General features: G+C 40.6%; 1 protein-coding gene and 1 pseudogene across 2 annotated transcripts in view; one reads left to right on the forward strand and one right to left on the reverse strand.

Annotated features, from left to right (window-relative positions):
* Positions 1-21482, reverse strand: part of PMFBP1 (polyamine modulated factor 1 binding protein 1) — a 61330-nt gene extending 39848 nt beyond the window's left edge. Inside the window, exons 1-4 of one of the 2 annotated variants that reach the window (XM_006152690.3) lie at positions 21406-21482; positions 16890-16961; positions 10538-10693; positions 1-116 (exon numbers count right to left, since the gene is read on the reverse strand). The exon at positions 1-116 is cut by the window's left edge and continues 160 nt beyond it. In XM_006152690.3, coding sequence (XP_006152752.1) covers positions 1-116; positions 10538-10693; positions 16890-16940 — 323 coding nt within the window. In that variant the 5' untranslated portion in view covers positions 16941-16961; positions 21406-21482. Of the gene's footprint in view, positions 117-10537; positions 10694-16889; positions 16962-18245; positions 18356-21405 lie in introns of those variants that run through there. The other variant, XM_006152689.3, reaches the window with a different exon arrangement.
* On the forward strand, positions 496-1025 carry LOC106735312 (60S acidic ribosomal protein P1 pseudogene; annotated as a pseudogene).
* Positions 21483-26003: the final 4521 nt, after the last annotated feature.

Genomic DNA, 26003 nt, shown 5'->3' on the forward strand with positions numbered 1-26003 from the left:
TGAAGGGCCAGCAATTTTTTCTTCAATTGCTGGAGTTGTCTCAGATGACACTGTTTGCTGGACCCAAACTCCATTTGTGTTTCCTCGAATGCTAATGCCTGGGCTTGTTTCTTGTTCTGCAAGATAGGTCAAATACACAGAAAAGGCTTTAGATTTTTACTAAGAATACCTTAACTCTTTGATTTTCTTTTCAACTGCACAACCATTCACATCCACCTAATGCCCATTTATCTTTCTATCTACAAATAGAAATGAATGCCCTGAATATTCTTAAGTGAAGTCTATGTGCTCTTAAATTCCAGGCTGAAAAAATAATCTAGTACTTTCAGTGATAGATTCAGCACCTTGTTATCTATCAGCTTATTAAATATCTCACTCTATTCACAAAGAAACATATACCTTCGTATTTCCCTCTGTAAAAATGATCTAGAAGAAGAAAACAGGGTTCTTACCCACCAGAAGCTTATTATTTAAATCAGAAGGAATAAAACATAGATGAACTGTAATAACAAACTTATGTTTTGCCTTCTTATATAAGAAATGGAATTTCCCCTTTGCTCAGCTGCCGTCAAGGTCCTCGGTCCTTCTGAGGAAGCTAAGGCCGCGTTAGGGTGAGGCCCTCACCTCATCCGGCGACTAGCACCACGTCCGGCAGTGCCTGCTGTGTGCCTGTCCTGCGTCTGTCCTCACCATGGCCTCGTTTCCAAGCTCGCCTGCATCTTCTCAGCCCTCATCGTACACGACGATGAGGTGATAGTCACGGAGGATAAGACCAATGCCCTCATTAAAGCGGCTGGTGTAAATGTGGAACCTTTTTGGCCTGGCTTGTTTGTGAAGGCCCTAGCCATATCAGTATTGGGAGTCTCATCTGCATGTGGACCTGCATCAGCAGCTGGTGCTGCACCTGCACGAGATCAGGCCCCCACTGCAGCTGCTGCTGCCTCAGCTGAAGAGAGGAAAGTAAAGCAAAGAAAGAAGAATCTGAAAAATCTGATGATGACATGGGCTTTAGTTTTTTTGAATAATTCTCTTTTGTAGCATGTTCAATAAAAAGCTGAACTCTTTAACAAAACAAACAAAAATGCAATTGACCTAGAAGAAAATCTATTTCTGGCCGTGGCTCTTAGACTGAACTTGGTATTAAAAATATCTGGGTAAAAGAACATCAAAAAAAGCCAAGGGTGAATTCTCAGGGATTCTAGAATGTTGGAAAATGGTGGGCAGAAATGTTAAGACATATCTGGGTATTGACCCAGATGTCTCCTCCTGAAGGAAGATATGACCTTTCAGATGCTGACTGTGTGTACACCTGTGTGGTAGGTAAGATCTCTTCCTGTCAGGACCAGCAGTTGGTGTAATGGCTATGTTGCTGAACTCCCATGTAGTTGACCGCGGTTTGAGTCCTGGACCTGGTGGCTTAAACTCACGCCGGGCGCGTGTGCGTGCGTGCCCAAGATCCCGAGAGGAGAATGGAGGAGAAGGGATTGCGGTGTGGCCATCCCCACAGGCGGTGATTTCTCATTTTCTGTTTCTCTGTCTCTCTGGCAAGCGCACGCGCCCCGTACCAAAAACCTCTCAAAAAAACAAACAAAAAACAACAACAACCAAAAAAACTCTCCCTGGAGAGAAAGGGAATATCTTCATTCTTTCATTCTTTCACTCAAGAAACACATGCTGAGCTCCTACTTTGCACAGGTATTCTGCTAGCATGATACATCCCTGAATCACTTTTCTAGTATAATTGAGGTCTCTGCACTGATGCTTCTCTGTTTTCTTGTCTTACATACATTCCTTATGACAATGACATTTCAGAGACGTGGATAAAGAAGGGGCAGTCCTGAGTTCTCCTCTCTTCTTATCTTCCTATTCATATTTTTAAAATAATTAACTTATTTAATTCATTTGTTATTAATATTATACTTATTATTTTAACTTGACCAAAGAGAGACAGAGAGAGAGAAAGGGAATGTGAGAAAGCAAGCTGCCAGGTCCAGGACCAGAACCACAGTGAGCCATGTCGAAGTCCAGCACCTTAACCACCACACTACCTGCCAGCCCCCCATTCATTCTTAAAGACCTTACTCAAATCCTCCTCTCCTTCCTGGTTTTCTCTGCAAAGCTATCTTGGCACGAGTACCATAGATATTTTATTGGCATGTTCTTGATGTGGTATTTCATATTCTGCCTGTAATAATTTCTGTGCATCTTATCTTTTAATTAGATGATAAACTCCTGGAGGACAGTGTGCTTCTATAGAGTCTACATTAGAGATTCGTATATAGCTATGTATTGGATGAAAGAAAACAGAAGCAACTAGACAATCTCATTGGCTCCCAAAAATGTGAGCTTGTTGTTGGCTTCATTATAGAGGGTTTTGAATACAGCAATCTTCAAACTTCTTTTAAACTTTCTCTGGTTTACAGTTTTATTGAAGTATATTTTATAGATTGTAAAATTCAATCATTGTTAAATATACAATTAAATGATCTGTAACAAACTTACAGAATTGTACACTCGTCATTAAAATCCAGGTTTAGAACATTTCCATCACCCAAAAATATCCTCTCACGCTCATTTGCAGTCACTCCTGTTCTTTCTTCCAGCTGCAGACAACTGCCAATCTGCTTTCTGCCTCTATGAATTTGCTTTCGAGACAGCTCATATATGAAATTGTCATCTTGTGTGGCGAGCTTCTTTTACTTAGCATCAAGTTTCTGGGGCTCATCCAGATTGCAGCAAGAATTAGTAGTCTGTTTTTTTGAATAGTAGTTCATTGTATGAAAATATCATATTTTGTTTATCTGTTTACCAGTGTTTTACACAAGTAAATCATGTATTAGAAGGAGAATGTGTTATGGAGGGTAGAGCAGGGGAGGAAGAGGAGGAAGGCCAGGATGGATGCAGTTATAATTTTAAATGAAATGTTTTTGTGGAAAGTCATCCTGAGAAGGTGACATCTGAGTTCAAACTTGAAGGACGTGAAGGACAAAGCCTGGTAGAAACCTGTAGCAGGACTGTTCTATTGGGAGAGAACTGCAAGTGCAAAGACCTTGTGGTGGGAGCATCCAGGTGGTATTTGATGAGCTGCAGTGAGATTCCAGCCACTTTCTTTTCTTGAGACTAACTTTTTCCAGGGAGATGAAAGGCCATTGGAGGGTAGTGATTAAAATAATGACATGATTTCCCATAGATTTTTTTTTACAAAGGACACAGTACTTGTTCTATTGAACTGCAGGGAGGCAAAGACAGAAGCAGAGAGACCAACTAGGAGGCTACTGCAAGAATCCTGGTAAGAAAAAAGGACGACGCGGACGGGTAGTGAGTAAAGGAATGACATGATTTCCCATAGATTTTTTTTTTTACAAAGGACACAGTACTTGTTCTATTGAACTGCAGGGAGGCAAAGACAGAAGCAGAGAGACCAACTAGGAGGCTACTGCAAGAATCCTGGTAAGAAAAAAGGACGACGCGGACCATCATGGTAGCAGTGGAGATCAAGAGAAACGGTTGCATTCTAGACATATTTTGAAAGTAGAGTCTACAGGATAAGCTGTTGCATTAGATCTCAGATGATAGGAGATGATGGTCACCTAAGATAATATGGGTCCAAGGTTTTGGTCTGAGTAACTGGAGAGATGGAGTTTAATGAGATTAATTTAGTAAGAGCAGGGACCTGAGAGAGAGAAATTCTTTTCCGGTGAGAGTGGATGGTGGCAACACAGACAGATAAGGTGAAGGAGGCTCAGCCCAGATAGGAACAAGAGAGATGATAGCCGGTGGTATCAGTTCTATCTGAATTACTCTTTTTTGGTTCTCCTGGAAGTTTATCTCACCCTAAATGCTTCAGAATTGAGAAGACAGAAAATGGATCGCCAGGCAAAAGAAACTGTATGCAAAGACAAGCTGAACTCTTAGCCTGAGTGTCTGGTGTATATGGCTGGAGGGAAGCTGATGAGACTTCTTCCCTAAGCCGAACAAAGCTGAATTTTGTATTTCTTCTATGTGGCTATACTTGCCAACATTTATATAAAATGTCGTTGTGCACTTTCATTTGGTTCAAGGTAAGAATAATGTAGGACCAGCAGGTGGGATGGTGGTTAAAGGTGCTGGATTCCCACATGGCTGACAGCAGTTTGAGTCCTGAACCTGGTGCCTTGGTTTCCCCCTTTCTCTTTCTCTCTCTCGTCAAATGAACAAAAGAATAATACCAAATGGAAATAAATAAATAAATCCTTTTTTAATTTTTTAAAAAGAGGTAAGGATGTTGCTTATAACTAGTCTGCGAATGAGGTTTGGAAAGAAGGAAATTGGGAGCAGTTAGTGTGTGTGTATGAGTATGTGGACATGAACACACATGAATAGAAGAGATATTCTCAGAAACCTACTGGGCCATCGGAAAAGTCATGACACACTTTTCTGTTTCTCTATGTGAAAATGTGTCATGCCTTTGCTGGCCACCCAGTAAACGGTTCTGTTTATGTAGAAAAGCATAGGGTAGTGGGTGGGTAGTTACTTGGAAAAAAATGTAACCAAAAATAAGTACTTAAAGTACAGAACTAAAGTAAAGGAGTGAATACCTTGGGGTGGAATTAATTCAAAAGGCTTTATTTTAGTGAAACAGATACCCAATAAAATCCTTATCAGATTTTCCACAGATCCTTTTATTTTGGCTTTTTTGAAGGTGACCTGACCTCTGAGACTTAAAGAAAGGGTTTCTGATGTTTCTGCTGCTCGTGTTTAACTTTTGGATGTGGAAGTGGCTCTTGGCTGCTGGATATGGATCACTCAGTTGAAAACTGAGGATTCCTATTGTATATTTTTTGCTTTTTCTTTTATATCCCTATTTTCTCTTCATTACCCAAAAGAATGAGAAATACTGTTGCTTTGTTTTGTTTTTAGTCAAATTCTTTAGGGCCTCTCCTTCTAGTACCTGGTACATCACCTATACTTGGGTGTGTTCATGACTGCTCTCTGGCTTTAAAGCATCCTGTGGGTAAACAATGTCTTTTCCTAAATGGTGTGTTTAAAGCTTAGCCACCTGGCAGTGATACTAGTAAACTGTTAGTAATTTATCCTTCTAGAGGACATGTTGATTTTCTGGGTTTAACTTTACTCTGAGGTGACATGATAAACCAGCCAGATGATGAGAGTTCATCCAATCTTCCAGTACGGACAAAGATAGTACCTGACGTAATTTGCTGACTATAAAGATCTAAGAACTGCTTATATTTGAAGATAAAGTAGTTTTCTTGGGTGAAATTTTAAAACATTTGCACACTAGACATATCTATGCATTTAGAGAAATCAAATCTATTGGAGAAATGCCTAGCCTTATTTGAGACCTACTATATTTCTACTTATTTATCCTTACATATTCAAAAGTTGTTTTTTGTTTGTTTGTTTTGTTTTGTTTTCGTTTTTGAGAGGTTTTTGCTATAGGGCATGTGCACTTGCCAGAAAGAGAGAGACAGAGAGACAGAAAGTGATAAATCACCCCCCAGGGGTATGGCCATGCCACAATCCTTTCTCCTCCATTCTCCTCTCGGGATCTTTGGCACACACGCACACACTCCTGGCATGAGTTTAAGCCACCAAGTCTGGGACTTAAACCGTGGTCAACTACATGGGAGTCCAGCGACATAGGCATTATGCCAAATCCTGGTCCCTCAAAAGTTTATTTTTGTTAATTCTATATGAATAGAAAATGACATGCTATAGATTCAATCTACATTTTGGTTATATATGGGCCAAACAGTAATATGATGGCATCCACAAATTTCCTATTGTTTCTTTGTCTTCTTTTATAAAGTTTTCTTTATACTGAAGACATTTAATTTTACTAGATTCTTCTTTGATTTTTAAACTGAGATCTAGAGAAATGAGCAAGTTGAAAATGATTTTGTGGAAGTAAAATTAATTAAAAAAAAAATCCATCTGGAGTTGGGTGTGATACTGGAGGTCATCTGGTCTACCAGGCTTTACGATTTCTACCTAGGCCTCAGCTGTCTGAAAAGATGGAGTATACTGGCTGCCCATGTGAACCTGTTCTCCTATTTAGCCAACGTTTCAGCCCTACTTGTGGTCAAAGAGATTACAGCTATTGCTCCTTCCTTGCCTATGTGGCCACTTGATCGCAGAAGGAAATTAATTGGCCTGGCATGATTTGCCTTTTGAAAAGTCACACTGGTTTCCACCCAATACTTTGTGCTTTTCAAGTTGACGCTAATTGATTGATGTTAAGTTCTATATTTTCCCTGATATTGAAGTTAAGCTGACAGGTCTATAATTACCAGGATTGTCCTTTTTCCCTTTTTAAAAAGATGAGCACTTCATTTACCCTTTTTCAGTCTACAGGGACCTCCCTTATCCTCTTGAGTTCTCAAAAATAATCACTAGCAGCTATGTAATAACACCTGCCAATTCCTTAAGTACTCTTCGAGGTATGTCATCAGGCCCTGCTGATTTGCCTAAAGCGGCTTTGCAAAATACTTTTAACCATTTTATTCCCTGTTCTGGTTTGTGCCAGCTCTCTTCTGTCACAGGTTGGCGTTCTGATAGCTGGATCCCTGATGATCTTTTCTTCATACAAGGACCAAAAGTCTCACTATTGTTTTCGAGTCATTGTCATGAACTTCTTTTGCTATCTTTGAGGTGTTACATGGGGTATTTCCTTAGAACTCTACTTTAGTCTTGTATCACTAGATACGGTTATTATCTATGCTTTTTTATGTTCTCTACAAATTGCCTTTCCTGTATTGGTGGAGCAGAGAACTGCGTGTTTCAGTGACATCATTTCTTTTGGCTGAGTCTTCGTGGTTTTGACATTCTCACCACTGAGTCTCCGCTTACCTGAGATTCACTTAAAAAACCCAACTCTATTTTGGCATAATTTTTGTACAGAGAAATTGTGAAAGTAGCACAGAGAATTCCCATATATTCACCACCCAACTTTCCTAATATTAACTTCTTACATAACCTGGCACACTTGTCCAAACTAAGAAATTAGTGTTGGCAGATGACCATGAACTAAATTATATTTAGATTTCACAAGTTTGTTTTTAAAAATTATTTTATTTATCTTTATTTATTTAAATTTGACCAGAGAGGGACGGAGTGAGAGAGAGAGAGGGACAGAGTGAGAGAGAGGGAGGGACTGAGTGAGAGAGCGAGTGAGCAAGAGAGAGAGAAAGTGAGAAAGCAAGCTGCCAGGTCTGGGACTTGAACTGCGATCTGCCATGTCCAACACCCTTAATCACCCTGCTCCCTGCTGGTCCCAGATTTCACCAGTTTTTCCACTATGTATTTTTTCTGTTTCAGGATCTAATCCAGGATCTCACATGCATTTAGCATGTTTTAATTATTTTTTCATTCTCAATGATTCAAAAAGATATGTGTGATGATGTCCATTGAGATCCTACTAATTTTTATATATTCAACTGATTCCATCTGCAGGTATCAAATCTGCCTTATGTAGTTTTTATGCTAAAATATTGTCCTCCATACAATTCAAGGGTTAGCAGAATATCAGGATGGGCTCCCCATGCCACCACCAGGGGATGAGCTGGGAAAACTGTTCAAAAAGGCCTGCTCTTCCTGGTTTGATCATTTTATTATGGAATCTGTTCTTTTCTCCTTTCATTTTAACTGACGCTCTCAATGGTAGGGATCAGGACTAGAAGCAAGTGTGTTGCAAATTTTACAGAGGCACTCATCTCAGGGTTGAGCTATGGCAGGTTGGAGCCTGAGGCACGAACATCCGTACATTTTGCATCCTTGGCACCTCATCTGCTCCACCCCAGTGCCCCACTCTGGGGTTCTGGAGCATAATGTGCTCTTGATAGTTAAGGTCATGTCATTTTCCTCCCTCTCACTTATCCCCTCCCTGCCACTCCTTTTGTTATATAGAACAGCCAATGTAACATTGTAATTGTCTCACATAACTGTGTTCTTAAACCAGGACTTCCTACTTATTTCTTCAGCTCCTTGTTAGATATTAGTCACAATTTCAGAAAGTCATGGGTTTCCCCTTTGTTCCCATATTCTATTTTCCTGTGGAAGGCAGATTTTAAAGGGATTTCTGAGTGGATGAGAGTAAGTCTGCATTTAATTGTGTATTTGTATGCGTAGTCTGCAATTTAAATTCTGCACTAAGTGCTAGGGAAAAAAGAGCCTGTTTTAAAGCTTGTTTCAAGCTGTTAGACCTTCTTCTGGGCAATTAGAATAATAAAATGTGATTTAATACCTTTCTCCTTCCAAGTTGCCAGGTATATTTATAAGCCACATGGCTTTCCTTGACTGGGGGAATAAGTAAACTCATGAAAGCAAGGGTGAAAATATCCTAAAACGTTAATATTTAGAAAGAAATAAATTATGATAATATTTTTCCCAAGATTTATTTTGGAAAACCAGTGTGGACTTTTCTACATTTGTGACTTCCTGGGGGAAAGAAGAGCAATGTTCAGTAAGATGAGGTAGGATTGCTTCGTTGTTAGCATTTTTAGGGCAATGCAGAGGAGTGACCTGTGGTTTCTATTAGTAAGCTGCTTAGTCCAAGGAGAATTCTAACACACACCAAGAGACCAGATCCTGGACCACAAATGCCAAAGCACATAGTGGGTAGATACACAGCAGCTGGGAGGCTAACGTGGGGGTCCAGCAACAGGTCTGTGCAACCAGTTCCTGCTTTACATTCACCAAGAACTCAAGTCACTAAGTCAAAGTGAAGATTGCAAGTTAACCGGACATTTTTTTTTTTTCAAATGCCAGAGGTAGTATGCACATGCCAGGGGGTTGGGGTAGAAAGCACCGCCCAATGGAGCCTATACTTATCCTCCTTTTCTGCATTTCTTCAGGATCCTGGGCATGTGCATACATGCACTTAGAGGGTTTGTCAAGTCACCAGGGACAGGATCCAATTGGGATGATTATGATAATATTTTTCCCAAGATTTATTTTGGAAAACCAGTGTGGACTTTTCTACATTTGTGACTTCCTGGGGGAAAGAAGAGCAATGTTCAGTAAGATGAGGTAGGATTGCTTCGTTGTTAGCATTTTTAGGGCAATGCAGAGGAGTGACCTGTGGTTTCTATTAGTAAGCTGCTTAGTCCAAGGAGAATTCTAACACACACCAAGAGACCAGATCCTGGACCACAAATGCCAAAGCACATAGTGGGTAGATACACAGCAGCTGGGAGGCTAACGTGGGGGTCCAGCAACAGGTCTGTGCAACCAGTTCCTGCTTTACATTCACCAAGAACTCAAGTCACTAAGTCAAAGTGAAGATTGCAAGTTAACCGGACATTTTTTTTTTTCAAATGCCAGAGGTAGTATGCACATGCCAGGGGGTTGGGGTAGAAAGCACCGCCCAATGGAGCCTATACTTATCCTCCTTTTCTGCATTTCTTCAGGATCCTGGGCATGTGCATACATGCACTTAGAGGGTTTGTCAAGTCACCAGGGACAGGATCCAATTGGGATGGGCTCTGTGGGATCCATCTCCCTCCGCACACTGCTTAACTGCTGCACTCTGGGGCTAGCCTGGAGACCTTAACGTTCTTAGAAAGCTGGGAAAACATATTTCAGCTGGCTCCCTGCTTGTGGGATACATTTAGAGATCTTAGGCTTAGAATTTCTAAAGAAAGAGAAAACCTCAGGCTGAAATAAAGATGTTGCCGCTGATGAGCTGCCCAGGCTGTGGACAAGCATTCATTTGAACTCAGTCTCAAGAAAGATGATCATGTCAGGAGGCGTAGGGATGTTCACGCAGGCAGAGGGTAAGTGTTGCTGAGTGTCTTGGCTAGGGCAGCCCACCCCCTGAAAGTAGGCTCCATAATAAGGAACTGAGTGTCGAGCAGTAGTTTATGTGGGAGGTTATTAGGAAAGCAGGAAACTGAGGGGAGGAAGTGGGTGATCAAGGTACTTACCACTGTGGGCAACGGGGCTCAATCCCATTGAGGAGTTCTGGGAGAGGGAAAAGGGCATGCCTGGAGGACTCACTGACTAAAGAGAGAGGGTCATAGGCCATTCAACCTACCACCTCCCCATCTGTTATTGGTTGAGGGCTGCTTCTAGGGGCATAAACTCTTTGTCACTTCATCAGGTCCCTAAAAGAAAAGCTTGTGGGCAGTGGGATGCGGGTTTGCCAATAAAGAGCACCTGCTGCACTGACAAAGTGATGCCTTGGAGCAGGTGCGATGGTTTTTATTTCCATGACTTAAAAGTTGGTCTACGATCCATTCGGAGATGCTACACTCTTTATTTTACTATGAGTTGGTATTTTAGGTCCATGGATTGTTAATCCAGGTTAGAAAGGCCAGATAGCTAGACTGGAAAACCCTGAGGGCAGGACTGGTAGTGTGTGTGTGTGTGTGTGTGTGTGTGTGTGTGTGAGTATGCGCTGTGTGTGCTTAATTTGCTCACTACTTGCTCACTCAGTACTCTTGAACAAGCAGTTGGAGAACTTCCGATTGTTCCTGCCCAAGGGAGTAGAGGAGGAAGTCAAGGGAGAGAGGTAGGTAGCACCAGCAGAAGTCCTTACGTGACTGCTGTTCATTATCGCCTCCTCGGCACAGAGCTGATTCTCTTGCAAGGTCTTCCCCTGTCTCTTGCAGACATCATGCAGATTCTTGATATCAAGTTGTAGGCTCAACAGCTTGCTGTTCAGGCTGCTCACCTCTCTGTCTCTCTCTCCCACCTAGGCAGCCAGAAAAACGGAAGCATCATTTATAGACTATCAAGAAAATGCTTACTTCCGTTCACGTAACAGGTTGACAGAGACTGTACATTTGCTGGAAATGTGTCCATCAAGCCTTAGCTGTTATTTCATCCTCTATAACATTTACATCATTTGTGAGGTGTCTGAGTGCACTGCATTCCTCAGACAATTTATTTATATTAATTTCTCTTCACCACATTGCTGTGTGTGCATCTCAGACAATTCCCTTGTGTGTGTGGTTTTTTTTTTTTAAAGAGGAAATCAGTGCCTAGAATAGTTTGAGGCACCAAGTGGACTGTCCATAAATATTAATGGTTCTGCCACTGATGAAATAAACACATTGAGATGTCAAATGAACCTGTCAGACTTTTGCAAATCAATGATGAAGCTGATGTGAGGTTCTGGAGTCTCAACTTTCTCTTCTACCCACTAGACCAAAAGAGCTCCCTCACCTAATAACTAAGAGGCACTCACTGAAGGGAAAAGAGAAATCCCCAGGCTGATTGCATAAGATTCTGGTCTTCGATTATGAGAGAGAAGGATTTGCTAATTATTGCCAGGTCAAAATGGAAAGTAGTGATTGAGATTAAAATAATGTGGGGCATAGGAACTTGGATGGGGGTGGAGGTGCAGAGCTGAGGTAGGAAGATGGGGGCTCCATCATGCCAAGATACCACCTTCCATTCCCAGTGTTGTGGTTAGTGATGGTGTTAAAAGGGATTTGGGAAAAGGCCTCTGTGAGCCTATGCAGTGTTTCAGTCTTATCACTGTGCCAACTTTTCACCACACCAACGACCGGCAATACCACCTTTCAATTTTTGACCTAGGGACTGAGGCTCGTATGTTTACAGTGGATGCCTCTCTCTTAGATTACCCAGCAGCAGGTTCTTAAGTGAGAGTTAGTGGCATCTGTTAAAGAAACCAAAAGAAACTAGCAAGAAGAAGGGGAAGCAGGAAGGGAAGGGGAAGAAACCAAGGGAGGGTATGGTTTCCCACAAAGTCCTCTGGGTAGTAGCTTTAGCCTGATCCCTCAGGGAGATCAGAGCGTAAGTTACATGTTGGTGTCTGTCCTGATGCCAATGAAAGCTGGCAGTCAGACTTGGCATCAGTCACTCAGTGGCGAAGGGTTGATTCAAGGGATAAGCTCCCATGAAGTTCTAGCTCTCTGTTCTTACAGGCAAAGTGAGCTCACTCGTCTAAGGGCAATTCTAAGAGAGTTGCAGGTGCAAAGGCACATGGAAGGGAGACAGTGAGTGTACAGAGATGGGGAAGGGATCTAGGCCATGGTGCCCAAGGTCCTATCTGGCCAGCAGATGAGCCAGAATAGCACACTCTTCCCGACCCTGTAGTCAGTGCTCTACCACCACATCTCACTCACTGGTCTGGCTTTTGAAATATACGTGCTACATAACACACATTCCGAGGGGAACTGGAGACCTGCTGGGACACTATGAATCAGGCCTTCCTGGACAGGTCAGTTGAAGAGACCTTTGTGCAAGGCCGGGGGTGGGGTGGGGGGAGCAGAGGACAATAGTGAGAATGGGACATTGCAATGTCAGAGTATTCGGAATTCAGAGGGTTTCCCAGAAGTGCTGCTGTTTCAGCTGATTTATTTCTTCATTTCCATTTAGTACCTGGATTTTTTTTTTTTTTACCACTTTACAGTTTAATTAGGTTAACGGCACAGCTCTATCATTAAAAGGATTTCATTATCTCAAAACTCTCCCTCCTCCTCTCTTGCTCTCGTCTCTCTCATTCCTCACTTCCAGAAAAATAACAGTGCATGTCAACTGCCCCAAGCATGTAATTACCATTAAGACAATTACTAGGGACTCTCTTAAGAGAATATGAGTGGCTAAAATATGGTGTATAGACACTGTTTTCTAACTTGAAAACAAAAGCTTTGACCCAGTAAAGAGCTGCAGTCTGAATCCTTCTCTCATGATTGATGTTAGGGAATAGGGCATGGCGCCTCACCACGAAGTGAGAACCTCAGGGTCACTTTCACCCTCGCCACAGGACTATCTGTCTTCGGCATCTTTGAGCAGATTAGGTGACACTACAGGAGAGCCAAACGTGTATGTGTATGCTTACGTATCCTTTTTTTTTTTTTTTTTAACAGGTTTTTGCTATAGGGCACATGTGCTCGCCAGAAAGAGAGAGAGAGATAAAAAGCAAGAAATCACCCCCCAGGGGGGCTGGCCATGCTGCAATCCCTTCTCCTCCATTCTCCTCTCAGGATCTTGGGCACACACGCACACGCACCCGGCGTGAGTTTAAGCCACCGGGTCCAGGACTCAAACTGCGGTCGACTTCATGGGAGTCCAGCGACATAGCCATTACACTAACTGCTGGTCCCTATGCTTATGTGTCTTAAGGTGAGGAAATTGTCACCAGATTGTTCCACACAGGGCCTAGCACACTGAGGACCCACTAACAAAATACTAGTGGCATACAACTCAAGCCCAAGTTGAAAGTTAAATGCTCTCTTCCAGGCCAGTAAAAATACCAAGTCTCCATCTAGTTTGGGGCATTCTCTAAGTAGAAGGCCTGCTAGCCTTATTCTTTAGTACCACGAGCACTTTAGAGTTGGGTCTTTAATGTAGTCTCATCAAATTTGGACATTTTAGCATTGGCTTTGACTCTCTGAGGAAATTTCTCCATTCATAAAATAAGAGGCTTGGAATAAATCACCTTTCTTTGAGGACTCTCTAAACTGGTTGAACAACAAATGTGGCCTGTTGGATGTCAAATAAAATTTGCTTCTGAAATAAAGAATCTAAGTGCTTACTCCTAAAGACCAAATTCTAAAGGAGTTTTGATCCATCACAACAGCAGTTAAAATGCCAGAAGAGTAGTAAGATGATTTTCACGAGCCATGTTCTATTTTAAACTATAGGCAGTTATAAGAATAGGCCACATTCACCTGAGAACCTCAGAAAGGTAAGTGTTTCTGGGGTCCCAGTAAGCCCAATTTCTTGCACAAATATTAACTGTAAGCTATTTATAATCTTATCTGTCTTCTGAAGGCTAAATTCCAGGCAAATGTCTTTTGAGTATCAATATGCAGTTGGAATAGATTTAATCTGACATTTCATCAATTAAGCTCTGTAACCAGTACTGGGGCATGAGATGAACTAAGATCATAACGCTGACCCTCAGGCACGAGCTGATCCTGTTCTAGATCTGAAGTCATTTATGATGGCTGAAATCACAAGCCTCTGCTGCCTGGAGAGCTTTCATTTACATATGCCGTATACTAACATAGCCAGTTTTGCTTATATGAGGTTGAAACCTGTTCACCCTGCTTTGAAGCATATGGCATCAGTAACAGCTACCAACCCACAGGCAAAATGGTGAGTGCTGAAACTTCAGTTGTAATACTCATGATAATGACTGGAAAATAAGTTATTTACTGAGTTATTTCTGTATTGATTATACGGGTCTTTGGTCAAAGAGCATGCCTTTTCAAACATATATTTCAAAAGAGGGGGAGAAATTTTGTTCCAGGCTTCAAAGTATTGACAGATAGTCTCATGCTCCTTCCTGAAGGAAGGTGGTGTGGAATTGAATCTTGTGACCCAGTAGCACTTTTAGAACCCAACAACATTGCAAAGACTCAAAATGGGCAGCATTCCCAGGGATTTGGCATTTGAACAGGAAAGCATTGGTGGCAGTTTCCAGAGTAATTTTTCAGTTAACTGACAACGCTATAAAGGTCATTGTCTTTGGGAAATCATCTTATTTGTCTGAAGATTGAGGACAAATCTTCATGAAAATCGACTTTTCTTTTAAAGGAGATTTTTTGCTGTAAGTCGCGTGCGCTTGCCAGAGAGACAGAGAGGCAGAAAGTGAGAAATCACTTCCCAGGAGGGATGACCATGCCACAATCCCTCCTCCTCCATTCTCCTGGGATCTCAGGCATATATGCACACATGCCTGGCACGATTTAATCTGCTGGGCCTGGGACTCGAACTGCAGTCGACTACGTGGGGGTCCAGTGATGTAATCATTATGCCATCTGCTGGTCCTGATGGAAAACTACTTTTAACCACCATTAACATCATGTCCTTCAATAGACACCCATTTAGGATGAGAGTTATGCTTTAAAAAACAGGAGACCTTAAAAAGTAATGTTGCTTCAGAAATTTTTACATATTACTTGTGTAACAACAGTTTATAGTTATCTGAAATGCCTATGTTTATAGTCATTGCAAATACTATTAATGATATTACTAACTTGGTTCCTGAGTTTACTTTCTCATTTATAGAAACATGGCAGTTGTTGCATTATTTACGATGAGAATTAATGGGTACTTATACAAGGTTTTGCCTGTGAGCAAAAATTTGGGAGCTGATTATGTTCAGATAGTGAAGAATGACTATACTGAATTCTAAATTCCTAGTAGCACACTAGTAATTTAGGTACTAGAAAAAGTACCCAATTTAGGGTACACATGGTGTGTGGCAGAGGTCAATCAACTGTGGTCTGTGAGCTCATTTTTGCTGGCGCTCGAGTAGTTGCCACATATCTTTTGCCATTATACCCTTGGAGAAATTATTCTACTAGATGGCAAGCTCCTTGAGAGTAGGGATCTTTGTCTTCTTTGTTCATTGATTGATAAACCAGCTCCCAGAACAATGCCTAGCACATTGAGGGTGCTCCAAAGATATCAGTTAAGTGAAGGAATGGCCATTGAGAAAATCCATACCAGATCTCTGTTCTCTTTAGAACTGGCATGGAGTCCCTTGAGCCTCCAGTCACCCAGCAGGAAAGGAGCAGAAATGCCTGTGTTAGAAGCTGCTCACCTCTTGGTAGTAGGTTTGTTAAAAAGTAGACGTCCATAGTGGCATAGTGGTTAAGGTGGCTGGATCCCACATGCCAACTGTAAGGCTCAAGTCCCAGACCCTGTGGTTTTGAAAAACATGCTGGGTGTGTGTGTGCATGTGTGCTCAAAATCCTAACAGGGGAATTGAGGAGGAGGGACTGCAACATAGCTACCCCTCAAGGGTACTTTCTCGCTTTCACTCTTACTGTCTCTCTTTGGTGAGTGTACACGCCCTATGGCAAAAACCTAAAAAATAAAATAAAATAAGATAATAAAATAAAAACAAAATAAGTTCCTTGGCCAAGGAGCTTCTAAAAAATGAAATTTCTTCCAATCATAAAAATAAGAGCTTATTATAGTAGAAGGAACACTAGATTCGAAGTTTGGTGGCCTGGATCTGTCACTGTAGCCCAGTGTTAAGGGAGCCAGATCCCATGTAGCTGACCAAGGTTCAAATCCTGAACCTGGCAGTTTGAAAAAAAACATATTGGGCATGTGTGTGTGTGTGTGTGTGTGTGTGTGCCCCAAATCCCAGTTACTCTGTCTCTCTTGGCGAACAGACATATCCTATAGCAAAACTGGAAGAAAAAAACCACAAACATGTCAGATGGGACAACTCTACACAACCAAAACAGTTCTCTTGAATCATTTCTATAACAAGTCAGGGAATAAATAAACAAACATGGTTTGACCAAAATATTAGACTAGACAAAATACTTTATTTTCATATCATTTTAGACAGAGAATGTTGACAGCAATATTTAATAGTTACGAAGTGCATTTTACAGGTACTATCTTTGTTTAAGTTGCCTTGCCAGAGGGCATGTGCACTTGCCAGAGAGAGACAGAGAGGGAGAGGGGAAGGGAGAAAGCAATGCCCAATGGGGTGTGGTCATGCTACAATCCTTTCTCCTCTATTTCTCTATCCTATTAGGATTTGGGGTATACATACACATGTGCCTGGTGTGTTTTTTGAGCTGCTAGGGCCGGGATTCAAACTGTGTGGCCTTGTGGGATCCAGCTCCCTTCATCACCAGACCATGAGGCTGGCCCACAGTGTCTTATTTAATCCTCCTAGCAAGCCTTTGAAATAGGTTCTTATAATTCATATTTTCTAGGTAAGGCAAAAGAAGCTCCAATAAAGTGACATGCTCAGTATCATGCCGCTATTAGATATGGACTCTGACTTGCCTAGCTCAAGTGTGCTGTGCTCTGCTTCTGCTGCCCACCTTTGGCTGTGACAGTCTGTGATGCTTATTACTGGGACTTGGGATCATGACACTTGAAAAGAAGTCCCTTGTAACAAAGGCTCAACTTCACGAACGTGGAGGAGTTAAGAATCTTACCTCATCTTTCATTTCCTTGGCAGCTCTCAATTCTCCTTTAAGCTTTAACATTTTCTGAGCTTTGTTATAAACCTGAAAAAGTCCAAGGGTTTAAAATGGGAAACATATAAATGAGTCTTGCCCTTTAAAAATGTTCCCCACTGGATTTATGCCCTCGGCAGGGGGGTTGGACATTTTCCCTTAACCATTAGCAATACCTACTTGCTTACCCATCTGTTTGTGTTTTCCATCGTGTACTAAAACCTTCACATGGCAGGGCCATGGTTTTATATCTTTTCCAGAAAACCACTACTTGGTGGAGCAAATATTAATGTTTTCTGAATACACTTTTCTTGGAAAGCAAAATGTTAAATTGAGCTTACTTTCTAGATGTCTAAGTATTCCATAGATATGGTTACCATTATACACCTATTTTGAACCAGACCTATGTGCACGACCCAACTTCATTCTCACAATAATCCTGGGAGGCAGGTAGTGTTATTACTAGCCTCATTTGACAGAGGAGAACTGAGGCCCAGACAGGCTAAATGATTTACCCAAGGTTACACAGGCTTTCTCAAGACTCCACGAGGAGCTTCTATTTATACCTTTTTTTTTTTTTTTGAGAGTTTTTGTTGCTATAGGGCGTGTGCACTCGCCAGAAAGACAGAGAGTGACAGAGAGACAGAAAGTGAGAAATCACCCCCCAGGGGGCATGGCCACGCCACAATCCTTTCTCCTCCATTCTCCTCTCAGGATCTTGGGCACACACATGCACACGCACTCAGCATGAGTTTTAAGCCACCGGGTCTGGGACTCAAACCACAGTCGACTACATGGGAGTCCAGCGACATAGCTATTATGCCAACTATTGGTGCCAATTTTATAACTATTAATTTGAAATACTGAAGGAATGACTTGACATAATGTTGGGACTTATAAAGTTCAGAAACTTATAAAGTATTGAGAATGATCTAGATAGGAAGCCTCCAAGGAAACCAAAGGGTTTTGCATATACACGTGTGTGTAAGGGATGACGAGATGACGCATTTGAGGTCATAATGTACTGAACTTATTAAAGTAATCTAATTCATTTTATTTTAAACTCATGAACTAGAAGAAATTTCTTTTAAAAAAGTATTAATTTTATTTTATTTATCATTTGCTACAGGGCATGTATGCTTACTAGAGAGAAACAGAGAGAAAGAGAGAAAGAAAGAGAGAGAGAGAGAGAGAGAGAGAGAGAGAGAGAGAAAGTAAGAAAACAAGCCACCAGGTCTAGGATTCAAACTGTAGTTGGCTATGTGGAAGTCTAGCACCTTAACCAACCATGCCACCTGCTGGCCCTACTAGAGGAAATTTCTATAAGGCACTTACCTGCTGAATAGTTCCAAGAATGAGAAGCTATAAAAATACTCATTCTTTGTAATGAACCACATCCCTCACCCCTAATATATGCCAAGAGGAAGAAAGAATGCTGGTGATACATGGAATTTGGAATGTTTTATGAAGTTGTATTCTGATTTTCTGCATTGTGTACCCTCTTAAATCTTCATGTGCAGAGATGCATCATGGGAATGATGATGTACCTCAGGCCTAACTAGTAAGGCTAGATGATGTAGTAACAACTCCCAAATTTCTTTTTTTAATATCAAAAGTTATTTTAGGTAGAAGAAACTTTACTATTTACTTTACTCTGGTTAAGACATAATATAACCAGAGTAAAGTAAATAGTAAATAATGCTAAAAGTTGAGATAATTATCTTTTTTTTCCAAGAGATTTTTGCTATAGGGTGTGTATGCTCACAAGAAAGAGAGAGACAGAGACAGAAAGCAAGAAATCACCCCCCAGGGGGGATGGCCATGCCGCAATCCCTTCTCCTTCATTCTCCTCTTGGGATCTTAAACATGCACTCACACGTGTTGGGTGTGAGTTTAAGCCACTGGGTTGGGGACTTGAATTGTGGTCAACTACATGGGAGTCCAGCGACATAGTCATTATGCCAACTGCTAGTCCCAATTATCTTTTTTTTTTTTTTTTAACATGTCTAGCTCTTTTTTTACAAGATATGCATTAATGGATAGGTGGCTAAAGTACTGTATTACTTTCCCCCCTCCCCGGGTGTTCTAACCCTTCTGGTACCTGTAATGTACTTCTTTATTATTATTATTATTTTATACATTCAATTGCTATACATTGTTTAGCTTGTAAAAAGAATTTACCCAATATGAAATACACCTCAGACCAGTCGAGAGTACCATATGCATTATCATCAACAGGTAATAAACCATTTCTGTGTCCCACAAATTTCTATCTTCTCTATTTTTCCTCCCTAATTTCCTTCACTACACTCTTCCCCTCTCTCACCCTCCTCCCACACTATCTCCAGTGTCCATAACTATTTTCAATGCTTTTATGTCCTCCAATTTTTCAATCTCTACCATAGAGTGTGGACAGTTGGTATATGTTAAATGGAGACATACAATGTCTCTCTTTTGTAGCCTGACTGGCTTCATTCAGCAATAAATCTTCCATATTTGTCCACTTTCTATCAAATGCCAGGGTCTTTTTTTTTTTTTTAATGACTGAATAGTATTCCATGGAGTATATGTGCCACATTTTTTCAGTCCATTCATCTGTTAATGGACATTTGGGTTGGTTCCACGTCTTAGGAATTGTGAATAATGCTGCACTAAAATTGGATGTGCAAACACTTTTCCAACTGAGCACTCTCCTGTCCTTTAGATAGATACCCAGGAGTGGAATTGCTGGGTCATATGATAGTTCTATTTGTAGGTCTTCGAGGAACCTCCATATTGTTTTCAACAGTGGCTGGAACAATTTACATTCCCACCAACAGTGTAGGAGAGTTCTCCTTCCACCACGACCCCACCAACACATCATTTTTTGTATTTTTAAATCGTCGCCATTCTGACAGGGGTTAGGTGGTATCTTATTGTGGTTTTAATTTGCATTTCCCTTATGATGAGTGATGTTGAGCATATTTTCATATGCTTTTTGACTGTTCATATGTCTTCCTTAAAGAGTTTTTTGTTCAGCCCACTTCCCATCTTTTAATTGGGTTAATCTTTTTTTTTTGGGGGGGGGGTAAGCTATTTGAGTTCCCTGTGTATTCTGGTTATCAGTATCTTATCTGAGGCATAGGTTACAAAAATATCTTCCCATTCTGAGAGCTGTCGATTCACACTCATTACTGTGACTTTTGCTGTGCATCAATCTCTTAATCTGATGTAATCCCATTTGTCTGTTTTTGGGATTATTGCCTGTGCTTTGGTGATCTTAAGACATTTTTGTCTACCCCAATGTCCCCTAAAGTTTTCCCTGCGTTTTCTACTAGTAGTTTTATAGCTTGAGGCCTTAAGTTTAGATCTTTGATCCATTTTGAGTTGATTTTTGTTCATGGAAAAAGATGGGAGTCCACTTTCATCTTTCTGCAGGTGGATACCCAGTTTTTCTAGCACCATTTGCTTAGAGGTTTTCCTTTCCCCACTGGATTGACTGGTATCCTTTGTCAAAAATCAGTTGGCTGTATGTTTTGGGGTTTACTTCTGGGGTCTCTATTCTTTTCTACTGGTCCATCTGTCTGTTTTTGTGCCAATACCATGCTGTTTTGATTATAACAGCTTTATAATATATTTTGGGCTCAGGGAGTGAGATGTTGCCCACTCCACTCTTTTTGCACAGGATTGCTTTGGCAATTTGGGTCTTTTATAAGTCCAGACAAATTCTATGACTGTCTTTTCTAGATCTGTGAAGAATGTCTCTGGTAATTTGATTGGAATTGCATTAAATATGTAGATTAATTTGGCTAGAATTGTCATTTTGATTATATTAATTCTTCTAATCCGGGAACATGGAATGTCCTTCCAATTTTTGTGTCATTTTCACTATCTTTTTAAAGATTTTCATAATTTTCCTTGTAAAGGTCTCTTATTTGCTTGATTAGGTTTATCCCTATGGCAAAAGGGATTAATTTTTTTCAGTTCTTCCTTGGATGACTTGTTGTTTCTACATAAAAATGCTATGGATTTTTGGATGTTGATTTTGTATCTTGCCACTTTACTGTATTCATTTATTAACTCAAGCAATTTTTCATAGATATCTTTGGGTCTTCTGTATACCATCATGTCATCTGCCAATAAAGGTATTTTCAACTCTTCATTTCCTATTTGAATGTCTTTTATATTATTCTCTTTTCTGATTGCATTGGCTAAGACTTCTAGCACTATATTGAAAAGGAGTGGAGAAAGTGGGCAGCCTTGTCTAGTACCAGTTTTTTAGTGGAAAAGCTTTCAGCTTATCCCTATTCAGTGTAACTATAGGTTATATTATAGGTTTTTCATATATGGCTTTTATTGTGTTGAGAAATACTATAGGTTTTTCATATATGGCTTTTCTTGTGTTGAGAAATGACCCTTTTATACCAATTTTGCTAAGAGTCTTAATCATGAAGGGATACAACTCCCAATTTTTCTAGGTTAAAGCTATGAAAATTTATATTTTTACTCATGCTACATTTTTATGAGTCAGCTGGAGCTCTTCTCTGCCTTGTCTCCACTCTGCTCCTCCTTGTCCTCAGTTGGTGAAACCTCTATTATCTACTGTGTTGCCCGTTGCTATGCAACAGAAAGGGAACTTGGTGAATCACATACTGGTTCTTAAAGTGGAAGTGATACACTTCAGTTCTCGCATTTCATTGGTCAAAACAAGTCATATGGCCATGCCTGACTTCTTTTTTTGTCTCTCAAAGAAAATGTTGGTGAATAATACAAATGGACTTCCACACCAGGCTAGTGAAAAGATTAAAAATACTGTGGTATGTAGAAACACTAAAACTAAACAGGGTTCTTGGTCAACAAGCTTCTAAATCTAGTTTGACATCAGATTTGAAGAGTTTCTTTAAAAAGGCTCTTAACTTCCTGAGCCTTCATTTCAGCCTCTGTAAACTGGGGGTTGTACTAAATAACTTTTTTTCATTCTTTTCTTTTTTTCTTTTCTTCCCTTCCCTTTTTTCTTTTCTTTTCCTTCCTTTCTTTCCTTCCTTCCTTCCTTCTTTCTTTCTTTCCTTTTTTTTTTTTGTCATAGGGTGCGTGTGCTTGCTGGAAAGGCAGAAAGAGGGAAACTGAGAAATCACCTCCCCACCCTGCCGGCCCCAGAAGGGGGATGACCATGTTGGAATACCGTCTTCATTCTTCTTCTGGGATTTTGGGCATGCACGAACACACTCCCAGTGTGATTTTTAAGCCGACAGCTTCAGGTCTCAAACTGCAGTCTATTATGTGGGAGTCCAATGCCTTAAACACTATGTCACCTGCTGACCCTTGTACTAAATGATTTTAAGGTCTTTCCTAGCTCTAAGGTTTACTGATTCAATGTTCCACCATGATGGACACTTTTTTTTTTAATTGCCAGAGCACACATGTAATTACCAGAGAAAGACAGAGAAACAGGGACAGAGAGGAGAAAGTACATACCCCATGTGCTGTGGCATGATCACACCACAATCCTTTCTCCTTGATTTCTCCATCCTGTCTGGATTCTGTGTCCAGCATGTTTTTTCAAGCCCATGGAGCCAAGACTGGAACTGCAGTCAGTCACTAGGTGACTGAGCCAGCTCAGACATCTTTCCTTAGTGGGAACTATGCACTTAGCCCAAGTGTCACACACAGGTTGTAATGGAACAAATGTTTCCTTGCAAATAGTATTTCTCAGCAGGTAGAGCCACTGGAATAGTCAGGAGATGATTATTAAATCAATTGAAACCTTGTCCAAAGGACAAGAACAAAAACAAAAAGCAGGTTTTTTTCGATTTTAATAGTTTCATCTACTATGGCGATACAACGTTATAATTGCAAGGGCCAAGAGAATTTGCAAGAAAAAGTGAAAGGCAAAGGTTCTAATATTTGCATGAAAATATATGTGACTTTACCAAGTAAAGTAAGTCAGAGGAAAAATAGTTGAATTTTCTCCCATTAAGGAGACATAGAAATCCTGTGAGTCATTAAAAATAGCAGCAAGCAATTTGGAAGTGCTTATAGTGGAAAAAAAATGGAAGGGTAATATGATAAATTTTCAATGCATTTGACAATAATGTTTACCAGATGGATAAGGAAGAATGCTTTGAGGTAACACAAATGCATTATGAAATCGTCATGCAAACCTTTATAATGATCTCTGAGGCATGCAACTGAACAAATATTTTGTATAGGTGGGAACTCACCCAGAGGGCAGGCCTCTCTACCAAATACCTGGTTACTGATTCTCTGGGCCCATGATGTCATTAATGTCTTCTCTCTTCTCAAACCCTGTTCTGACATCTTTTGTCTGTCCCCTGCACCTTTGTTGAGACCTTCACTTCTTCATGCTTTATCTGCTACATCTGGCAGAGCATTGCTTTCTTGTATTCAGAAGTCCTGCCATCTGCTTTTCAAAGCAGGTCTTCTCTTGGTGACAGCTGTGCCCAGAAAAAAATGATCACAGTGAAATGAAAAGTTAGAGCATCTGGTGATGTTTTGTGCTTCCCCTTAGCCTACTCTCAGAGCACTTTATAGATTTCCAAGCAACACCTGAAACTACATGTGAGTGACTAGTGTAGCAGGCATGAAGACAGGTGTGCAAAGAAAAAATAGCTATTTTTTCCATTATTTAGCCTCTTTGTTGAGCTCCATTTCCACCAAACAGCAGAATACACAACCATAGTTATTTCCAATAAAGTGTCAACATTTTCAGGTTGAAAATGAATTAGTTCATGATTCCCTCCACTTTTTGAAGGCCTCTCTAGAATGCCCAAGTTCTAGGTTGGATCCCGGTATTAGAGGAAGCTTCTGCTATATAGTCAAGGGCATATCTTTCCAACTTTCCAAGTTGGAGTGTGCTGAGATGTCTTTGCCCTGTCAATAGGCTGCATATACTATATCTTCCTCAGCCTATGGGCTTTGTGTTGGTTGGCCCTTCTCATCCTCTGAAGATTTTCCTTCATACTCCTGAAACACACCTACATGTGCGCGTGCACACACACACAAAGTATATCAGACCCTCTCTTGGACCTGTCCTGTGGTGATGAGAGAAGGTAAGAATGCTATGATCTTGCTCACTTTTTAGTACTGATCAGAAGCCTCTCTGTTCTTGGATTGGTAAACCTATCTGGAGATCTATTGCTTTCTTCTATTTTTGCTCCATCTCACAGATCTCTCCATGGTCAAATTCTCTTGTTTATGTTCCAATTTCCCTATCCCTTCCCTTTAAGAGGGTCTTTGTTGAGTTTTAGGAAGAGGAAAGGAAAAGAATGTGCATGAATAAGTTCAGTGAAACACAGGTTGAGTTGGGCAGGCCAGAAGACCCATCAGTTAGTACTTTCTGCACCATCTATCCACAAATATCATAATCTTAGAATGGTAACATTGGCTCTCTCCTCAAGGAACTGGTATCTGTCTGGGTATATTTGGTCTCACAGTAACACTCTACTTATTTTCCTTCTTGATTTGGATGGAAGAATATATAAGGATTTATTCTTCCTCATCTAAAACATATTTCTGGGTTTTCAGAAAAAGAGATGCTATTTAGTTTAAAGTTAAACTTACCTTTTGGTGGTTAATCAGAACTAACTTAGGAGACCAGCAGATGGTGTATGGTTAGTTACCTCACTGGACTCCCATGTAGTCAACTTCAGTTCGAGTCCCAGATCTGGCACCTTAAAACTCATACCAGGTGCATGTACATGCGTGCTCAAAATCCTGAGAGGAGAATGGAGTAGAAGGGATTACAATATGGCCATCTCCTGGGGGTGGTGATTTCTCACTTTCTGTCTCTCTGGCTAGCACGCATGCCCTATAGCAAAAAATCTGTCTAAAAAAACAAACCAAAACAAAACAACTAACTTACCTGTTCTCTGCCATAAGTCTTATACTGAGTTTTAGGCTTTTCTTCAGTGTTCTACCTCCTACCAATGAAAGAGGTGTGATGGATCCTAAAGCTCTTAACTACTAAAATAATAACAGGATGCTCAACATTTCCTTTATTTTTAAAGGCATGAGAGGCCTTCAAAAAGTCAAGAAAATGCATATTGTGAAAAAACTATGCATGGATTTCAAATTTTTGCACCAAATTAAATTCATTTTTCTGTGAACTTTTTGAAGTCCCCTGTATGTAAGTGTTACGAATGGGTTGAGGTACTCCTTGTTTTAGCCCATTTTTCTGTTGCTAATAACTGAATACCACATTGAGTGAAAGATAAAGAATATAAGTTTATTTAGCTCATGGCTTTGGAAGTATTAGGTCAAGGGGTCACATCTGGTAAAGCTCTTCTTGTTTGAGGGGACTCTCTGAAGAGTTACAGTGGTAGTATAGGGCATCACAAGGTAAGACAGTGCAAGAGAAAAACATGTGCTCAGCTCTACTCTTCTTTAAAGGTATCAGGAGTCAATCATGGGACCCCAGTCTCATGATCTTAGCTAATTTCAGTCACCTCCCGAAGGCTCCAACTTTCATCAATGTAATTAACTCTCCACCCTCTGAACACTTCCAATGGCTTACCAAATTCAGGACATGAATTTCTGGGGTATTTACTCAAACCATAGCACTCCTTCTATGATAAAATATTTTTGTCTGGAATGTATGGCTAGAGCCATAGTGTGCAGAGGCCTCACACAAAGAGAGTCTATTTCTTTGGATATTAATCCAGTTCGTTCGTTCGTTCTTTTATTTATTTATTTATTTATTTATTTATTTATTTATTTATGTTGCCAAAGGTTGTTTGTGCTCACCAGAGAGATAAAGAAAGAGAGAGAGGAATAAAGAGAGAAAGAACCCCACAGTGGGGAATAGTTGTGCCACAATCTCTTCCCCATTCCTTCATCCTGGTGGGATTTGGGGATGCATACACATGCCTATAGTGTTTTTCAAGTCCCTGGGGCCAGAATTTGAACTGTGGCTGGCCACGTGGGACCCTTTGGGTTGTCGAGAAAGTCATGATCCATTTTTTTGCATATGAAAACAGAGAAATATGTCATGACTTTCCCAAACACCTAATAGCTTCCTTAACCATTAGGTTCCAAGGCCAGCCTCACACCCAGTTCTAAAAGAAAATATGTGAGATGTCTATCTGATGATGTAAG

The sequence above is a fragment of the Tupaia chinensis genome, unplaced genomic scaffold (assembly GCF_000334495.1).
Source record: "Tupaia chinensis unplaced genomic scaffold, TupChi_1.0 Scaffold000355_1, whole genome shotgun sequence".
NCBI lineage: Eukaryota > Metazoa > Chordata > Mammalia > Scandentia > Tupaiidae > Tupaia > Tupaia belangeri.